Source organism: Haplochromis burtoni, unplaced genomic scaffold (genome assembly GCF_018398535.1).
Source record: "Haplochromis burtoni strain Fernald_Lab_line unplaced genomic scaffold, NCSU_Asbu1 Contig_141, whole genome shotgun sequence".
In the NCBI taxonomy this organism is placed as follows: Eukaryota; Metazoa; Chordata; class Actinopteri; order Cichliformes; family Cichlidae; genus Haplochromis; species Haplochromis burtoni.
The window spans coordinates 839949-857974 of NW_024582502.1; the positions used below are offsets into that span (position 1 = coordinate 839949).

At 40.3% G+C, this 18026-nt stretch overlaps 2 protein-coding genes across 3 annotated transcripts in view; both read left to right on the top strand.

Annotated features, from left to right (window-relative positions):
* The first annotated feature begins 249 nt into the window (after positions 1-249).
* LOC102300729 (E3 ubiquitin/ISG15 ligase TRIM25) lies at positions 250-4820 on the top strand. The gene is made up of 4 exons (XM_005931499.3): positions 250-1071; positions 1882-2021; positions 3356-3523; positions 3705-4820. Exons 1-4 carry the CDS (start codon positions 445-447, stop codon positions 4411-4413), a joined length of 1644 nt encoding a protein of 547 aa, XP_005931561.1. The 5' UTR covers positions 250-444; the 3' UTR covers positions 4414-4820.
* A 234-nt stretch (positions 4821-5054) lies between these two features.
* Positions 5055-18026, top strand: part of chchd6a (coiled-coil-helix-coiled-coil-helix domain containing 6a) — a 74790-nt gene continuing 61818 nt past the window's right edge. For both annotated transcript variants that reach the window (XM_005931500.1, XM_042224565.1), the window contains exons 1-4: positions 5055-5332; positions 7124-7217; positions 8268-8382; positions 11303-11447. In XM_005931500.1, the coding sequence (XP_005931562.1) occupies positions 5249-5332; positions 7124-7217; positions 8268-8382; positions 11303-11447 (438 nt within the window). In that variant the 5' untranslated portion in view covers positions 5055-5248. The remainder of the gene's footprint in view (positions 5333-7123; positions 7218-8267; positions 8383-11302; positions 11448-18026) is intronic.

Consider the following 18026-nt stretch of genomic DNA (forward strand, 5'->3'; position numbering starts at 1 on the left):
GCATTCAATTCCCCAAAATGGATTTTCTTTTGCACATATTAAGTATTATTTAACCAAAATTCATGCTTTATGGTTTCCAGCATCATTCAGCATCCTCATACTTCTTTCCTAAAACAGGTTCTGATGATTTGTCAGAAATATTTTAACCGTCAACAGCAGCCAGTATGATGGTGTCAGTTCCTGGCAGCACAGCAAACAAGGTGTCTAAGAACGGAATGTTGTCCTGCAAACATTTGTGGATACACCTCCTCCTGGTCGGATAAGTATGCACTAACTGCCCTTCTGGCCTGTTCTGTATAGACTCACCTGACAGCTTGACGGTTGAGAAGAAGTGATAAGAAACGAGAAATTAAGTAAGATTAGTCATAGGTATTTAGAAGACCTGACAAAAGAAGAGAAACTAAGCACGAACAAAAGCAGCTACCCGTCTCACCACCTCGGATCATGTCGCTGTCAAAGCCAGAGGACCAGCTAGCCTACGAGCTGAGCTGTCCCATCTGCCTCCAGCTCTACTCGGACCCGGTGGCTCTCCCCTGTGGGCACAACTACTGTCTATTCTGCATCCGCAAGACTATTGACAGCACGGACAAGACTGGCAAAATCCTGCCGCGCTGCCCAGAATGTCGTGAGGAGTATCCTGGCACGGATAACCTGCAGATAAATTTCAAACTTCGCAGCATCATTGAGAACTACAAGGCCACCGCGCTGCTGCTGAACATGCAAGCCGACTGCGTGGATACCAAAATGGAGGTTTTCTGCGATCAGTGCATAGATGAGCAGTCGCCCGCCGTGAAGACCTGCCTGAAGTGTGAGGTGTCTCTCTGCTCCAGACACCTTCAGAAACACCACGAGAAGGAGTTGTTCAGGACCCACCCCGTGGTGGAGCCCACGACGGAGCTGAGAGTGAAGGCCTGTGCCATCCACCAGCGTCCCCTTGAGTACTTTTGTTCCAACGACATGATCTCTCTGTGCACCACGTGCATCGTAGAGGGTCATCACGAGAGCCACGACGTTCTCATCTTTAGCGTAGCTGAAGAGGAGATGAGACGAGCGCTGAAGGCCCGAAATAAGGTACTTTTGACTGCATTAACATTTTAACATTTTACCTACTGTTATATTGTAGCATTATATATTAGGAAGGGGGGTTATTATATATGTATTAATAAATAAATTGATAACCTACAAAATGTGGGCATATCTGGGTCAGCTGAGCATGCACAAAAGTGAAAGTAGTGCTCAGGCAGGGCTTGTAGACTCATGAATAAAATATTCAAGTTATACAAGTGCATAATTCATGTTATAAAAATATGTGAATCCCATGAGGGAACTTACTGTTGAGAAATGTCAAAACCTGAAAATCCTGTAATATAATTTTGGAACAATGTTTAAAAGACTATGCTCTATGCACATGGGACATAGACATGGGAACCAAACTTGTTTCACGTATAAATTAAGGGCTTGGCACCTCAGTGACTCACTGCCATTTTTGAGGAGTGGTGAAGATCTGGAATGCAAAACAAATCTGTCTGATAGGAATAACCTGATGACCTTTGGCAGAATCTAAGGGAGTGCACAGTTTCGTGCTATACATACAATTCAAAAGTGCAAAGTCAGACCGTTGAATTTAATATTTTGGACCAGAAAATGATCAAACTTTGATGGAATATGATCATATATTACTTAACATTACAGAAAACATTTACAGTACTATATATATGTATATATAGATCTGTTTTCTCTACTTGTTTTCCGAAAGCCACTTACGAGAAAAGGGCATCCAGTTTTTCCAGATCCGAAATCTTTTATGCTTATACACAATAGAAAGAATCCTGTCGTGTGAAACACAAAAGATCTTAAAACATATTACATGTGTGTTTGCAGGTCATTTCTAGCAGACTGCAGCTGACAGAGGGACTCCTGCAGAAGACAGCAGAGGATCAGGGAACCTCTGAAGCTGTGGGAGAAAAAATGGTCAGCAAGGCTGTGACAGTCATGGACAGCATAGGTGCTCTGGTGGACAGGTAACCTGCTGCACATTTGCTGCTAGTAACACTGCCTTAAAAAGTAGCAGGTGGTGTAATTAAGCAAATGCAGTGACCAAAGATGGACTTAAAGGCTTTGAAAACACATTTCCCCAATTACAGTCTGAACTATATGAGGTATGAATGCACGCTCAACAATCTCTCATAAAACCAAACACACCCTGTTCTGATAGAATATCCTCACGAATCTTTGACTTTAAAGCACTTGATAAAAATGTTTGCAGGTTTTCATTTGATTTCTGTGGTTAAACGTTAAACTCTACAACCATCACAATGTAAAAATACATGGAATGATTTCTCAATGAAGAACAGAAATTATCAGTTTTTCCCAAATGCTTTAAAAGTCAGCCAGTGTTCGTGCACAGTATGTTTTCAAACAGCAAGACGACAAATGACATTGGCTTTAAAAAGGTGTGGAAAACCCAGACTGCATATTTCAGAGGTGGTAGAACAGTTTCTTCAGGAGCTTCTCTCTGACAGGATGTGCTTCATATTTTCAGCAGCAAATAAAAATACAGACCAAAACTCCGACCCCTCAAAGAATGTAGTAAGCATGTATGTAATTAATGCAGTTCATCTGCATTTTAGGCCTACCAGTGTCTGTTTTGTGGTGCAGATTCAAGGATGTCTGTAACACCCTAATACTTTAGTAAGTTTCAAAAAAACATTCAAGAAGGTATATCTTTGGAAGGAAGTAAGACTGAAATGGAGAGCTCAGTCACATTAGTGAGGCTGTGTGTGAGCTAGTTGTACGTTAAGTTAAATAAAAATATTGAGCATGCATAGCAGCAATTTTCCCAGGGCCGAGGGACTCTTGGATGAGTTTATTATGTCATAGGTTGTCCAAATTAATATATGGACGTTCATGCTGAGGGTTGGAACTTTCTGGAAGTTCAGGAACTTCTGGGTGTGCCTCTGAGCACATTTCTTATCATTTAGGTAGTCTACCAGCAGCATTTCAGCCAGTTTCATCTCACAGGCATTTTCTCAGTACCAGGTATTTATTAAAAGAACAAAAACAAAAACAACTCACATACATAATGAGATGCTATCTGTTTCGCTTTTTTGTTTGATTTTTAAAAAACCATTTGGCTAGCTGGCTAACCTTATCTAATTAGCACAGATTATAACTTAGATTGTTGAATATTTTCTGAGCTTTGTGATTATTTCTCATTGTATGGATGCAATGGATGCATGTACAACTTTAAAGCAGACACAGTGATGAATCGATCTACCTGACTCTGTTTAGTAACATCACGATAATAAAAGGAATAAAACTGACCAGTCCGCTTCACTTGTGTGCTGTGATACAGGTACAGGGATCGCCTGCTTTTGCTCTTGGAGGAGGAGAGAGGACAGCGCCGCAAAAGCTGGCAGCTAGGCGTGAGTGCACTTGAGGAGCAGCAGCAGCAGCTGATGGAGGCCCAAAAGAGTGCCACAGAGGTCCTCAATGAGACGGACACATGCATCTTTATACACAGGTACAGAAATCTGCCCTGCTATTACAATTAAAAAGAAGAAATATATAGAACAATGTAAAAATGACAAGAAAAGTGAAAGTGATGCAGTATTCTTACTGATAAACCGACATTTAATTGTTTATTACCCATGGCATATGGCTAGATGAGTTGAGTAAGTAATAATAAATCCTTTGCTCTCCAGGTTCATGCAGATTGAACAAAAGCTGAGACATGTTGTCACCAGTGCCATTTCCTCCAACATCCCCTCAAAGGCTCCACTCAATAATATGTGCCTGCAGGGAGGTCTCAAAACCCAAGACTTCTGCACAGAAATGACCCGCCTCATGGATTCTCTTCATATCCTCCTCAACCCACTGGAACTCACCTTCAGCATCTTCACTGCCCACCCCAACCTGCTGGTGTCCAACGATCTGCGCACAGTCAAATACAGCTCCAACAAGCAGTCGTACCCGGAGCACCCCGAGCGTTTCACGAGTGCACCTCAGATCCTGTGCAGCCAGGGTTTCTCTGGCGGCGAGCATGTATGGGTTGTAGAAGTGGGACCCAATAGCATGTGGTCATTGGGCGTGTGCTACAAGAGCATTCCTCGCCGTGGTGACCACAGCCGTCTGGGGCACAACACTGTGTCCTGGAGGCTGCAGTGGAAAAACGGCAAGCTGACAGTGTGCCAGTGCTCCTCAAATGTGGTCCTTAAGGAAGTGACCACACCACCGGTCAAGATTGAGGTTGCACTGGATTACGAGGGGGGAACTTTGACGTTCCACAGCACCAAAGGGCGCAGGGAACATCTCCACACCTTAAAGGCTGTGTTTAAAGAGCCTGTTTACCCGGTATTCAGTATACTTTCAAACACACCAGACTCCTGGATCACACTGAGCAGTGGGATGTGAATACATCCTGCATAGAAATTGCTTGGGTAGTCAGCCAAGTGAACTGCCTTCCAGCTAACACAAAAACCCGCAATACGTCTGCTGCCTTGCATTGGTGCATTGTATAAATTTAGCATTACAATCACATGAGATTGTTTACAAAAATGTGTTATTCATGTTTTGGGTGTTTTAATAGAGTAGATTTATCAATACAGGCGCCTACTACGTTTGTGAGATCTTGAGGCATAAACATTTATGTCACAAGATCATGTTTCCATTTTGTGTGTTTTGTAAATGTTATTGGAACGTGTTGAATGTTGTGTTTCCTCCCCATACAGTAAACACTGCTGTGCGCAGACGCTGACATTTAGGCATAAACCGAGACATTTTTTGTGTTTATTCTATAAATAAACTTATCTGGCAATGTTTCTGTGTGTCTTGTGACCAACTTTCTTTGTCTCAATACTTTTACGGGTGCATAGAAATAATCTATGCCGTATATAGCCTTTGATTGGCTGTTGATATTTCAGCCATTCAACTATGACCCTGGAGTTGCCAGGTGTGCCTGTAAATCCTTTTTAAAAAAAAAAAGCGATTAAGCAATTTGCATTTAATCTGACTTCCCCCAGAACACACATGTAATAATTTCTTATTAACAATTTCGTATTCACACGCAATGTTATCATTTCCAACACACGATCTGACCTTTACACATGTGCAAGAGGAGGATGGTTCACGAAGAACCTGGCAACCCTATCCCTTCTGTCTCACATTCTGTCATTGGGCAGGACAGCAACATTATTTCATATTATAAACATTTTTCTCACCACGAAAGCTGTGTGTTTGCAGCAGAAGCATGGGTTCGGGAGAGAGTACAACAAGAAAAGTGTCCTTCGGTGTTGACGATGAGGACAGGGTCAGAATTCTCCGTGGAGTCAAGGTAATGCTAATTTAGCTAGCACTTGAGAAGCCATGTTAGCATTACTTTAATGTCCGGTTTGCGCTGACTGGCTATTGTCAAATTAAGTTGTTGCTTTGTTCAAGCTATCAGTCTACGACCGGTAGAGTGTCACTGCTAAAATGAGGAGGTACAAAGGTAGGAAGAGGGTGGGACAGGTTGTTGAAAGAGCTGAAATATGTAAAAAAAAAAAAATGTTGTTACCCCAAACTCCATTCGTAATAAGGTGAAAATAGTAATGTTCCTTGTTTACAAGTAAAAGAATATACGTGGCAGATGCTCTAAGAAATATAGAAAACTTTAGCACCTTAAGGTAAATTCGGCATATACATTGCCTTCTTAGCAGGAAAACTAATTGCCCGAAATTAAACCTTTTAGCTGTTACCTAGTCGCTGGCATTTGCTAACAACGTTAACACAATAACACATTTAGTTTGCATTGAAACGTTAAAGTTCGCTGTTATCCTACGTGAACATGTCTGCTGCACAGTAAGTGTGTATCAAAGAAAAACGGGGAGATTCGTATAAATGTCATAACTGCCTAACATGTTGGTTTAACTGAGCATATGTTTAACTAAAAGTGGATGGCTTGAAATGAGCAGATTTCAAACGAGGTTTGGTGTGGAGTTGACGCCTCTTTACAGTGTTGCTTTCACGTGCTGTTGGACATATAGAAAGCTTATACTTTTAACACAACCAAGTAGAGCGAGTTAGTGTATGCAAGTAAAACCAATGAAACACTAATGCAGTTGCATATATAACTAAATTGTCGTCTTCTAAAACAGGAAACGATAATGAACAAAACAACAAATAGAAATGATTTCAACAGGGTATAGGCATGTCTAGTTTTGCTGAGCTTTCGGTCACCTGTCAAGCGCTGACAAAATCAGTTAGATAATCATACACCTCCATGTTTATTTCTTTTCTGAACTCGTTTGTGGAGATTCTTGCATTGTCATAATGATGCAGATGTGTACTCGTTTAATCTTTAGCCTGTTGGTGTGCATGATTAAGTGGTAAATTAAAATTTACCACAGTTAAACTTCTTGCATGCACACACATACAGAAAGTCAGCTGGTGTGGGTGTGTGCCTCCAAATATCCTGACATTATGAGGAAATGAAGACACCCTCAGATCCTGCAAAAACAACGACTGGAAATTAATACGTTGTGGTGGAATGCAATGGGGTTAGCAGGTTTGTAAATCGTTAGCTTCATAGCATAAGTGCCTAAGTCATTTTTTGGTCAAATTGAGATTTTTGCCTAACTTTACTCCCCTACCACTGCTGCATCATCCTGTCCGTCTGCCTATGTCATTGGCCAATCACAACACTCATAAGAGTCAAAAAACATACTTGCCTAAGTAAAAACTGTTTTTACATTTAATGTAAAAACAGTTTTTATGTAGTGCTTTTCTACTCTGAGCACCCAAAGTGCTTTTAAAATCTTTTGTGAAAATGTCTGTAAGAAGAGAGCCTGCCTTGGTTGCACATTCAGTGTGACTCATAGAAACAGTGAGTCAGTGCTCCCTCCTGTGGTTTTTGGGGTAGTAGTGCTTAAGGACTTCCCTGGATACACAAAGACACACACACACACATACAGATACACATACAATAGAGGTTCAGTGATTCTCTATTAATGGCATGTTTTAGAGGCTCATGCTTTTTGTTGTTGTTGTTTTTTTTATCTGAAGGATTACACAAATGTTTTTTTTTCTATGAAATAAATAAAACACGTCGTGTATATTATATGCTTTGTTGACTCTGTTTGTCCAGCTGTCAGAAGATGTTCTGCAAAGAATGAGAGGAGTTGCCAACATTGCCCCAGACCGCACGTCATCACCTGCCTCAAGCCCTCAGACAAACACAGGTAGTGATCATTTTTGAGATTAGATTCTATTGGTGCCTCTGCACTTATCAAGTTTGCTTAGAAGCCAGTTTGTTTTAATTATTCCCCTTTTGATTGCTGACAGTTTATTCTCTCTCTCTCTCTTTGTGGGAGTAGGTTTCACTGAGTCCCAGTATTAACCGTTTTATTATCTCTGTGTGAACACACTGACTGGAACTGAGGTGTGAAAAAACCTCACCCGCTGTGAATTAGGCGTCATTGTTCTGCCATGTGCAGTTGCAAGTACAGTGTGCCAACATTGTGTGAGAACTTGATAAACTTTGACACATGCAATTCAAGGGAAGTGGACAATTTGGAACTGGTTCTCGATTCTCATCTGTAAATGCAGTATCACATCAGCTGATACGTGTTTAACGAGAAAATATTTTTTTAAGAAAAAAAATGTGTTGCCTGAGCTTTTTAACTAAGCTTTTTAACTTTTTAACTTTATACTTACATATCTATATTATTGCTAATATATATATTGTAATATATCTATATCATGGCTAAAGTACTTCTGGATGGATGCAAACTGCATTTCGTTGCCCTGTACCTGTGACATGTGCAATGACAATAAAGTTGAATTCTATTCTATTCTAACTGGACACCTGTGTCAGGATAAACTGAGAGCGGGAAATGATTTTGTTGTGGTGTCCTCGTTTAAAGAAAAAAAAAATCACTATTTTTTTTTCTTTAGTGGAATTTAATTTATTGAAATCGACTGTTGCTTATCAAATTGTCAAACATTGCCAGAAAATGTATAGGGTTTTACACTTCTATGAAGAAAACACAGATTCACTGTCAACTAAATGTCTGACCTAAAGTAAATTTTGAGCCATGAAAAATCTTCTAGTTCATCCAAACATTTTTTTTTTCCTAAGAAAGATTACACTGTTTGATTATATAGTATTAATTATACATGTGCATTAGTCCCTATTTTGACAGTAAAGCTGTAAGCCACAAAAGTGCCAAAGTTGTTTTTACCTTGTGTGATAATCTTTTTTCCTTTGAACATTTGTTGTCTTTGTTCAGCCTCCTCTCACAGTGCCAGCTCAGGCTCTCAATCTCAGCAAGGCCCACAGCAGCGCGCACAACCCAGTTCGCACTCCAGCAAATCGGCCTCCTTCAGCAAGGAAGATCAGAGGAGGTGAGTTAAAGGAAATTCAGGATACAGATTTTAGTTAAGATTTCTGCCTGGTGACCATTTGTATGCATTGCAAATAGAATTGCTGCATATCGGAGCAAAAGATTTTTTGTGATTTGTTATAAATCACAAGGTTGTGTTGCTGTTTGCGTTGGAAAGAGAACAAAAAATGTGGAAGGTGTGCCACATTTTTTTTTTTTGAAGGCTCAATCATAAAAACTAAAATGAGCTGTAACAGGATAATATGCAACACTGTGAAGGTTTCAGAAATATGATCTGATGCTTATCATTTCAGAGAGCCTTTAAATCGAGAGCTTCTTCTAAAAGAGTCCTGACTAATTTAACCTGCAGGGCATCATGCATGGTTTCATATTAAGTCAAGTTAAGTAAATGCATAAATAAATACCTGGAAAAATTACCAAGCTCCTTTTTCCATTCTGGGTTGTGCGATTGTACCACATGTCTCTGTTTTGATGGAAGCTGTTTTTGTATCCAAAGAGGTTTGATTTTTGCAAGATGCAAGTTTGCTAGTTCAATATTGGTTACCAGTGTGTCTATATAAAGTAGTTTCACAAATTATTTTAGCTGTCATGGCCTTTGCTATTTATAAGCTAAACTCGGGTATCACTTGACATTTGAGACACGGGTTAAACTGTGTTGCACAGGATAAATCATGTTTGATAAGGACCTTCATTAATAGTAATTTTGTTCATTTGAAAATGGATAAAAGGAGGTAATTCTTATTTCATGTCAGCATTCTGATTCATGTCTAATGAATGAACTAAACTCCTGATAAGTTTGATGCTACCCTACAATGCATGTTTCTAATATTCTATGGAGGGAGCTTAAAGTGTTTCTATACTGCCCCCTAGTGGACATACATAAATATATACTAGGGGTGCAACGATACACAAAATTCACGGTTCGGTTCGGTTCGATACTTTGGTGTCACGGTTCGATATTTCTTCGATACAAAAAAATGTTCATGCAATTTTAATTTGTCATTTATTAAAATTATAAATATATATTTTAACTCAAAAGTACAGTTTTTAAATTTAACCCTAACCCTAACCCTTGTGCGTGTTTTTTATTTTGACAGCGAATGCGCACCTGCGGACCACTTATGTGCAGCCCTGGTTATTTAGCTCGTCATATTGCAGCCACAGAAATTCTTTTGTCCATGAAACCATAAAGCTGCACTTTCTTTTTGCCTTATAGTCTGATTTGTCATAACTTCTCCGTTTTGTGGTAAGCTTTTCTTTGGCTGTCACTTCTTCACCCTGACCTGTCTTATTTGGCTCAGCAGAACTGAAATGCTTTTACACACGCACTCACATAAGCTCAGCGATTCTCTGCGCGATCAACCTCTCACATGTTTAAGCTTGCTGCGGGAGATTTCACTTGTCATGTTTGCATAGTAAGCTAACGATTAATAAGACGATGTCAGAGGAATTGGTGCACAAATTATCATCACTCACAGATCAGTGCTGTCGCTTATGCAAAGTGAAAGCAAAAAAACAAGCGCAAATTCAAACGCGATTTCAATATGTCACATATTGACAGTGGCTCACCGATGCCAATGACATAATTACCCAGCTACATTTCTGAAAGAATGCAAAAGCATTGACATATATTTTTCTACAATAGCCCGACGGGCAGGGCAGAGATAGATTTTGGTAGCCCGACTGAAAAAATCGCTAGCTCCGGGACGTCGGGCTAGCGATATTGCAAGCCCTGTATCTGATTGAGGAATCACTCATCTTTGGAAAAGAGAGTTTATTACAGAGAAATGTCTCTTTCCAAAATAAAAGCTATACTATCCGCTTCTTCTGGGCTATATTCTCAGCAGCATAAGGAGAATCATGTGCTAACAGCTGTCTAAATGACTCGGCTAAAGTTAGTAGCATGCTTGTTGTTTTTGTCTTTGCACTAGGATGATGTCGGCGTAAATGTGCAGTCATATTCGTTGTGTTCCCACTAGTGCTTTCAGGTTAATCTCGTTGAAATGACCTTAACGCCACAACACGGCAAATCTCCGTTAACGAGCTACCGCCGATCGCTCCGTGCATGGGGCTAGACGGCCAACACGTTAACGAGCTAACTGCGCTAACACACTAGTTCACACCAATGTAATTGAGCATTGCATGGCACATCCAACATACTGTTTTACTTTAGTCCATGACTCGCTTACCTTCAGGGTCATACGTCACATGAAAACCAAAATAATTCCAAACGCCAGATCTGAATGAGGTTCAATTTGCCTGTTGCAAGGAGAGCTTAACTTCTGTCTCGCTAGCTTGCCCTGCTCTCTTCCTTCTGACTATGCTGTCTGTGTTGAGCGCTCAGTGGATCTGCGCTCGACAGTGCAGCCTAGGCGGAGTAGTCGAACACAGATTCACTGAGCGCTCAACACAGACAGCATCGTCAGAAGGAAAGTTGATAAAATAAATTACAAATGTTGTATTGTTCGATACATATGCGTACCGAACCGAAAGCACTGTATCGAACGGTTCAATATCGATACGAATATCGTTGCACCCCTAATATATACATACAACATCTGACTGTACTGTGGAAAGCCATGAAAAACAGTATAAAAGATTAGTGTGCGTTAAACCTCCATTCTTTGTAACACCTACCATCAGGCCATGTGAAAAGGCTTCTGGTTCAATAGAAGGCTATGGGAAAAAGGTCCTGAGCTGTGACCTCTGTAAACACTTTCCCGATGACTTTATGGGCTCAGTCACTCATTTCAGATGATATTGAATTAAAAATAAAGACTTTTTAAAAACAAACAAACAAACAAACAAAAAAGATTTGGTCTTTCAAAGTGTCATGAGGATTATCTGTAATCCATCTTACATACTTTAATGTGTCAGTTTGCCATTAATGTAAGCAATATTCATTATATGTATGGTTTAAGGTATGAACAACAACAGAAGTTACTGAAGGAAGAGTGGGCCAAGATGGCACAGCGAGAAATGGAGGCGGCAAAGGAAGAGATGGCCAAAGCCACGAGCCGGGAAAGACAACAAACACGGCTGGAAGCTGAGAGGACCAAACAGTTGGTATATACACACCCACACACCCATGCATGCGTCAGACATGTTTTCTATTAAAGTTTAAATCTCTTGTTTCTTTCATGTGTCGCGTTGAGCTGCTACTGATAGTTTAAATAAGAGTGAAGTATGTTCATGTTTAAAACACTTTAGTCCAGGGGTCCCCAATCCCAGTCCACGAGGGCCGGTGCCCTGCAGGTTTTAGATGTGTCCTTTATCCATCACAGCTGATTTAAATGGATAAATTACCTTCTCAGCATGTCTTGAAGTTCTCCAGAGGCCTGGTAATGAACTAATCATGTGATTCAGGTGTGTTGACCCAGGGTGAGATCTAAAACCTGCAGGGACACCGGCCCTCGCGGACTGGGTTTGGGGACCCCTGCTTTAGTCAGTCACACTGCACTAGGCAGGACCCTGTAGGAAGTAATTTCTCTGCAAGGGTTAATACAGATGTCTCTGAAAGTCGGTCAGTACCAAAGCTTTGGCAGTCTAAAGCAAGACAAGAGGGGTTTTCAAAGTGGTAGGAGATTCAGATTTAATCCAATTAAAAATTGCCATCACATCCAAAGTTATGAAAATCAAAAAGTACTTTTTGCATAAAATAAAAAAACTATACTCCTACAGCCAACCTTATATGTTATGTATGACCTAATGCAACCTGAAATGACCCTCTGGGCATTGCTGACCATTTGCTGTATATACTTAAACAATAACAACTCTGTACTCCAGCTTAACTAATTGCCTCTTCTAGTTTTTCTTGTTACACCTAACACGCCTTGCCTCTCCTTCGACTGCCGCTCTATGTTTACAGAAACTTTGTGCATCATTTTTGTTAATATGGTTATGATGTGAGTGAGGGATATGATGTTGCTTCCCCCTGCAGTATCTGCCAGTGACCCATTGAGGGAGCTGTTGCTGCCTGTGTACAGTTCTTTAAAGTTTTAGTCAGCAGTCATCCTAGCTCTGTTCACTGAAGAGGTCAGGTGTTGCACGAGTTTGTTGATAAAGTTGTGTAAAAGTGGATTAATCTGAGTGGGAGGAGATAGGTTTGACGTGGTGTCAAGATGTGACTCAGTCTGATGAGTTTGTCTGTGGTTAAATCGGAGTATTCATACGGACGCAAATTGGCTCTTGAGATTGAATTTGCAATTTCCATGATGATACTCCCCCTGCCTCCTCCTCGTCCTCCTTTTTATCCTCCCCTTCTCACCTATTACATCCCTGTTCTTTTTCTATCTACTCCTCTTTCCCATGTTCTCCCTCCCTCATTTCTCTTCCTTCTTTCCTGCCCTCACCCCCTATCTCACTCTGTCTTTCTCTCCTTTTCTATCCCAGCCCATCACTCTCTCCTTCCTGCCCGGGAGACGGTATTATCAGCGTAGTGCAAGCGGTAAATTGCACCCTGAGAGTTTCCTGGAGCTGGAGATAGGAGTGGTGCGGAGATGCCCGTGTAGTCATGGGTGGGGAAGGTTGAGGGGGGGGCTCTTGTTGTACACATCAGCCGGTGCCTGTTTCATACAACTCTTCCTCCCCCTTCCCCTCCTATTACACCCCCTCCCCCCATCGCTGTAGCGCCTGTCTTATCTCCACTCCAACATACTCCCACTGCTAATAGAAAGCTGCTGGAGGGATGCGCTGAGCAGAATGACCGCTTGAGCAGGACTGGACCTCCTGATGCTGAGGGCTGCTTGTAATTACTGTTTCTGTGCTATGAAAACCTACATGCACATGCATACGAAGTGTGGGCAGACTTGCTCACATTCTTTACTCAAATTTGATTTTTTTTTTTTTTGCTGTTATGGAGTCAGAGAGCATGATCACTCATCTTCCACAGTTCTTTGTCCTGTGCATTTTGTTGGGTTTTTTTTTTTTTGGTCATTTATAAGAATGTGATTTTTGTATCACAGTAATACAGACATAGCAAAGAGTATATCTAGTGCATACTGTATGAGCAGTTCGCCTAAACTTATCCATTAATCACCATTAATCACCTCCAGCCAGCAGATTTATTTATTATAATATAGCATATTTCCCATAATTGAGTGGTTTCTGTGAATCTCCAACCTCTTGGAGAATCTCAATAAAAGGTCATATAAAAAGAAACTAGAGGTATGTATTCAAAGACATGCAGGTTTAGTACCAGTTCAGCATTTAAAATATAGTTTTTATGTGGATCAGCAATACTTTGCTAAATTTTCACTAAAATTGCTCATTTAAGTTGCAGTATTTTATTTTTCTGAGCCCCAAATTACTGGAGATGGCCATGTGAAATATTTCAGGGCTGAATAGCACATTTACAAAACTGTCCTGAGAGTTCAAATGCACTGCAACTTGAAAAAGACAAATCAAGTGCTGCAAAAGCACACAAAACACAAAGAAAGTTGAAGAAAATACAATGGAAACAGAAAAAATTCCACAAACTCACAAAACCTAACGGCAGTGTTTTTGGGAAGACAACAATGTGACAGGATTTAAGCCAATGAAAGGTCCTATTTCTTCCTGCCATTGTAATACCAAAACCTGTGCTCACATTGTAGCTGTGATTACCAAATTCTTTTAGGTGTAAAGGATTTAGATCATTTTTAAATCTCAGTGGTGTCTCTGTGCTTTTTTGCTTTTGGGAAGCGAAAGAGCATTAGGACCCAGAACAGGCTAATCACATCAGACATGACATGTACACAGTGTAGATGGACGAGTGTTTACAAGTTAAAAACATAATAATAAAAGTGAATATTTTGTTATTTTTAGTGATAAAAATCTAAATAACTTTCGAGTTTTGATGGATTACATAGCTGGCAGCAAAGTTCTCTGGCACCCATGGTCAGAACCAATGTACATTTGGCAGGGAGCCATATTAATTATGCAAGGAAAAGTTTAAAGCTGTGACAGTTATGCAATATTTCCTGAAAAGGGAAAATAAATGGATGAGGAAGACTGAACATATGAGACGATTCAAAATGGGAGCTGACAGCTGATTAAGCATTTACTAAGTAATTGGGAGCAAGAAGGATGTGAGGATGAAAAAGAAGTGACGGAACATTTTGTGAAGGGTTAGGATGAAGAATGAAGAGGAGCCGGGAATGAATGGGAGTGAAAGAGAAGATGACACGCATTTCCTGCGGAATAGAACTGAGGAGAAGGGAACGAAAAAGGAGCCCTTTACAAGCGATTGAACATTTCGTGAAGGATCCACAAGGAAGTGGAAGGGAAGTGCAACAATGGGTCAACGAGAAGGAAGGAGGGACTATTTGTAACGCTTCTTTGTCGCATTGGGAGGATGAATTGCAGAAGGAGGGTGTGATTTTAAAAGCGGGTTACAAGATGAATAAATATTTCGCACAATCAGGAGATGTTAGACAAGGAGGGATGAGGGGTGGCAGGGGTTGAGAGAAAATATGAAATCTGAAGGAGAAGGACGAGGAGGAGAACAAAGACGGAAAGAAAGGAATGATAGGAGCAAGAATGAAAATGACAGATGCCTCAGCACTGCATACAGAGGGGAGGGATACGTGCAGGGAGAGTTAAAAAAAAACAAACAGCTGAGTAAATGCTTCCTGTGGAAGTTGAAATAAAGAAGATTTAGATGTAAGGCATGAAGACTGAAAGTAGCACCACTAAGTTTAACTAGTTTACTAGTTTAACTAATGTTTATGATGATCATCATGATGATGATCCAGAAAGAAGACGCAGCAGGTGACCTGCAGAATTGTTAGAAAGCGGAGGAATAGGAGGAGAGAGGAGCTGTGCAAATGTGTGCCGAATGGACGGAGTCGCGATTTATCCTTGAGTGTCGGAACAAAGGTGTGAGGAGTGGGCAGAGAAGGTTGCTACAGGTGACTCAGTGCCCGCTGTCCTCGTGCGTGGTCGCAGCACTGAGTCACACGTCAAGAAAGAGCCGGACAGCGATGTGTGGCGTCTGCTCTTTAACTGCTTCTTTCTTTTCCGGTGCCTTTCACTCCCTCGCTCATTTCCTCCTGTCTTTTGTGCTCTTCCTAGCGCACTGCCTGATCCTTCTGTTCCTCTGGCCCTTTCCTCATCTTTCAAGCCAAGGCTCTCGCCCACTGTGCCACACTCTGTGAATAGTCTTTGTTAATAGCAAATCTTCTGCAGATTAATTTCAGAATAAGTGTGTGTGGGGGGGAGGAGAACGGGAGAATAGAAAGAATAGAAGCAAGTTGAACTAAAGAGCTAAAAGGGATTTTCTCTTTTTATATTGTATTAATGGCCTTTTGGTGCGTCTTGAAAGGCCCACCCCCCCTTTAAAAAAAAGAAAAAAGGTTATAAGTCACATTAGCATATGGTAAATTTCTCTCTCTGCCTCTGTGTTCTCACAGAACAATTAGGAAGACTATTTTATTAGCTGCCCTTTAACTTCCTCTGACTGAGCTTGGGCTAATATAAAATGCCAGCCTTGTTTTTCTCATTCTTCAAACGTGCCTTTTAAGCACAGGTGAGTCAGTTGCATCTTACTTGGACTTAATGTGACAGGGAACATGTAAGGTGGTTAAAGGGTATTATGCAGGGAATTTTTCATGTCAGTATAACACTTTTAAAACTATTTAAGGCTTCTGTTTATTCAGGAAACCTCTGTTTGGGAGGGAAAAATGTCCTCATCATCATCAGGTATCATTGGCCAGCTGTCCAGTTTAAAAAAAAAAAAAAAAAAAAAAAAAATCCTCAGGGCTTCACAGAAGAGAATTAATGGGCACTCGAGCAATCTTTACATCATGAGGAGATGTTCTCAGGCTTTGATTTTCTTTTAGCTCAGACATAAAAGCAAAATAAAGCCTGATTACATAATATTAAGAGACATTATAATTAACATAAAGCCTGTGTTATATAAACGTGCACACATCTAATTCATAGATGTGGACATTTACCAGAATGAGATACTACTGCGTTGTTCTGGGAAATGTCCATGTATTAGCTGGTTACATGCACTCTGAGTGTACTCAGTTTGAATCACTTCCTCCAGTCGACACTAGATGGCAACAAAACCATATGCCATATTTCATATGTTGGCCTGTCTGTCTTATTTTGCCTGCTGCTTTGTCCCTGTGCACATCATGCACAAAAACTAGATAAATTTGAAATTCTGTCACCAGAAAAACCAGTCACAAATGCTATTCCACCTGCTCCTCCAACACTAATGGAATCTGTCTGTGCCCTCCTTGTACATGTCCTATTGTCTGCCATTATTTTTACTGTCAGAATTGCCTGTGGTACAGCGCCAGGGCACTTTTCATTGTAATGTTCATATTCGTTTAGTCTTTAAGGAAGCTATCATATATATCAAGAGCTGTTGATGCTCTTTGACTCACGTGCTGTAGGGATGTTCCTGGATCTTTACAAAGAAAGCAATTATCCTTATTCAGATTTGCACCAGGTCACTGAGTGAGGTTTGCATTCTCCATATTTAATACTTGTGAGTTTTTTTTTTTTTTTATGTTTGGTTTCTTATTTTGATGACACATTAAATTTGAGCCATAAAATTGCATGTAAAAAAAGGGTTAAATTATATTTTCAATTAAAGTTTAAAAGTAAATCATTATTTTTTGTTTGGTTTTTGTTTTTAGGACAAAAACATATATAATGATAATCGAATGAGCTCTTGTACCCATGTGTACTAAACATCCTTCATTATAATTTCTTAGTACATGTCATTAAAAAACAAAAAAATCCAAGTGCAGCATTACAACCTCCGAATCAAAACAACACCTTGCACACTGTGTTGGACTCCTCATTAATACTGACAGTGGTGTGTTACTATTTTCCCACCTTTAGCTTTTTTTCCATGCTATTCTGAACAGTTACTGCAATATCAGTGCACAACTTTTTTTTGTCAGTGTGGTTTGAATTGTGTGTATCTACAACTGACTAACACAGATATCTGGCTTTTCCTGTGTGATGTAGCACTGTCAGGCATTTTTGCTTTAATAAAAGTTAGATTTTATGTGAAAGAAAAGTGCAGCGGCCCTGAGAGGTGCAGTGCAATTTAAGAAAACACTAGCAAACAGAAAAGTTTAATACAACACAACAAAAATAGAAAACAGCCACAAAACCTCACAAGAAAAAAACAAAACCTGCAAAACACAGCTGTAGTGTTTTTTAGGAGACAGCAACAAGACTGAAAAGCTGTGGACGTAAGCTAACATTAAACGGCTAATAGCAGACATGTATCAGTGTTCTAAACCATAAACGGTACATCTTAAATAAACGCACATTTCCTTACACCCTTTTCGCCCTCACAGCACTGATGAATCCTCTGCCTGTTTTGAGCGTCTCTGTGCAGTCCTTCAAATCTTTTGGTTTCTGTCACTTCCGTAGCTGTTCCGTCATGTTATTGTGTCCCCAAAACGCTCTAGTTTCCTTTCCTTTTCTTTTATTCATCTTCCATGTGTTGTGTGCGCTTTTATGCTTTTGCAGCATTCTCTTAAGTTGCAGTGCATTTGACCTCTCAGGGCCACCGTAGAAAATATTTGAATCCATTTCTTCTGAGATTCATCTGGCGGGGTAGTGCTCTTTATTTTGAGTAAGGTTAGGTTTTAGTGCTTTAAAATAATGAAGGATAACCCAATTTTATAGCCT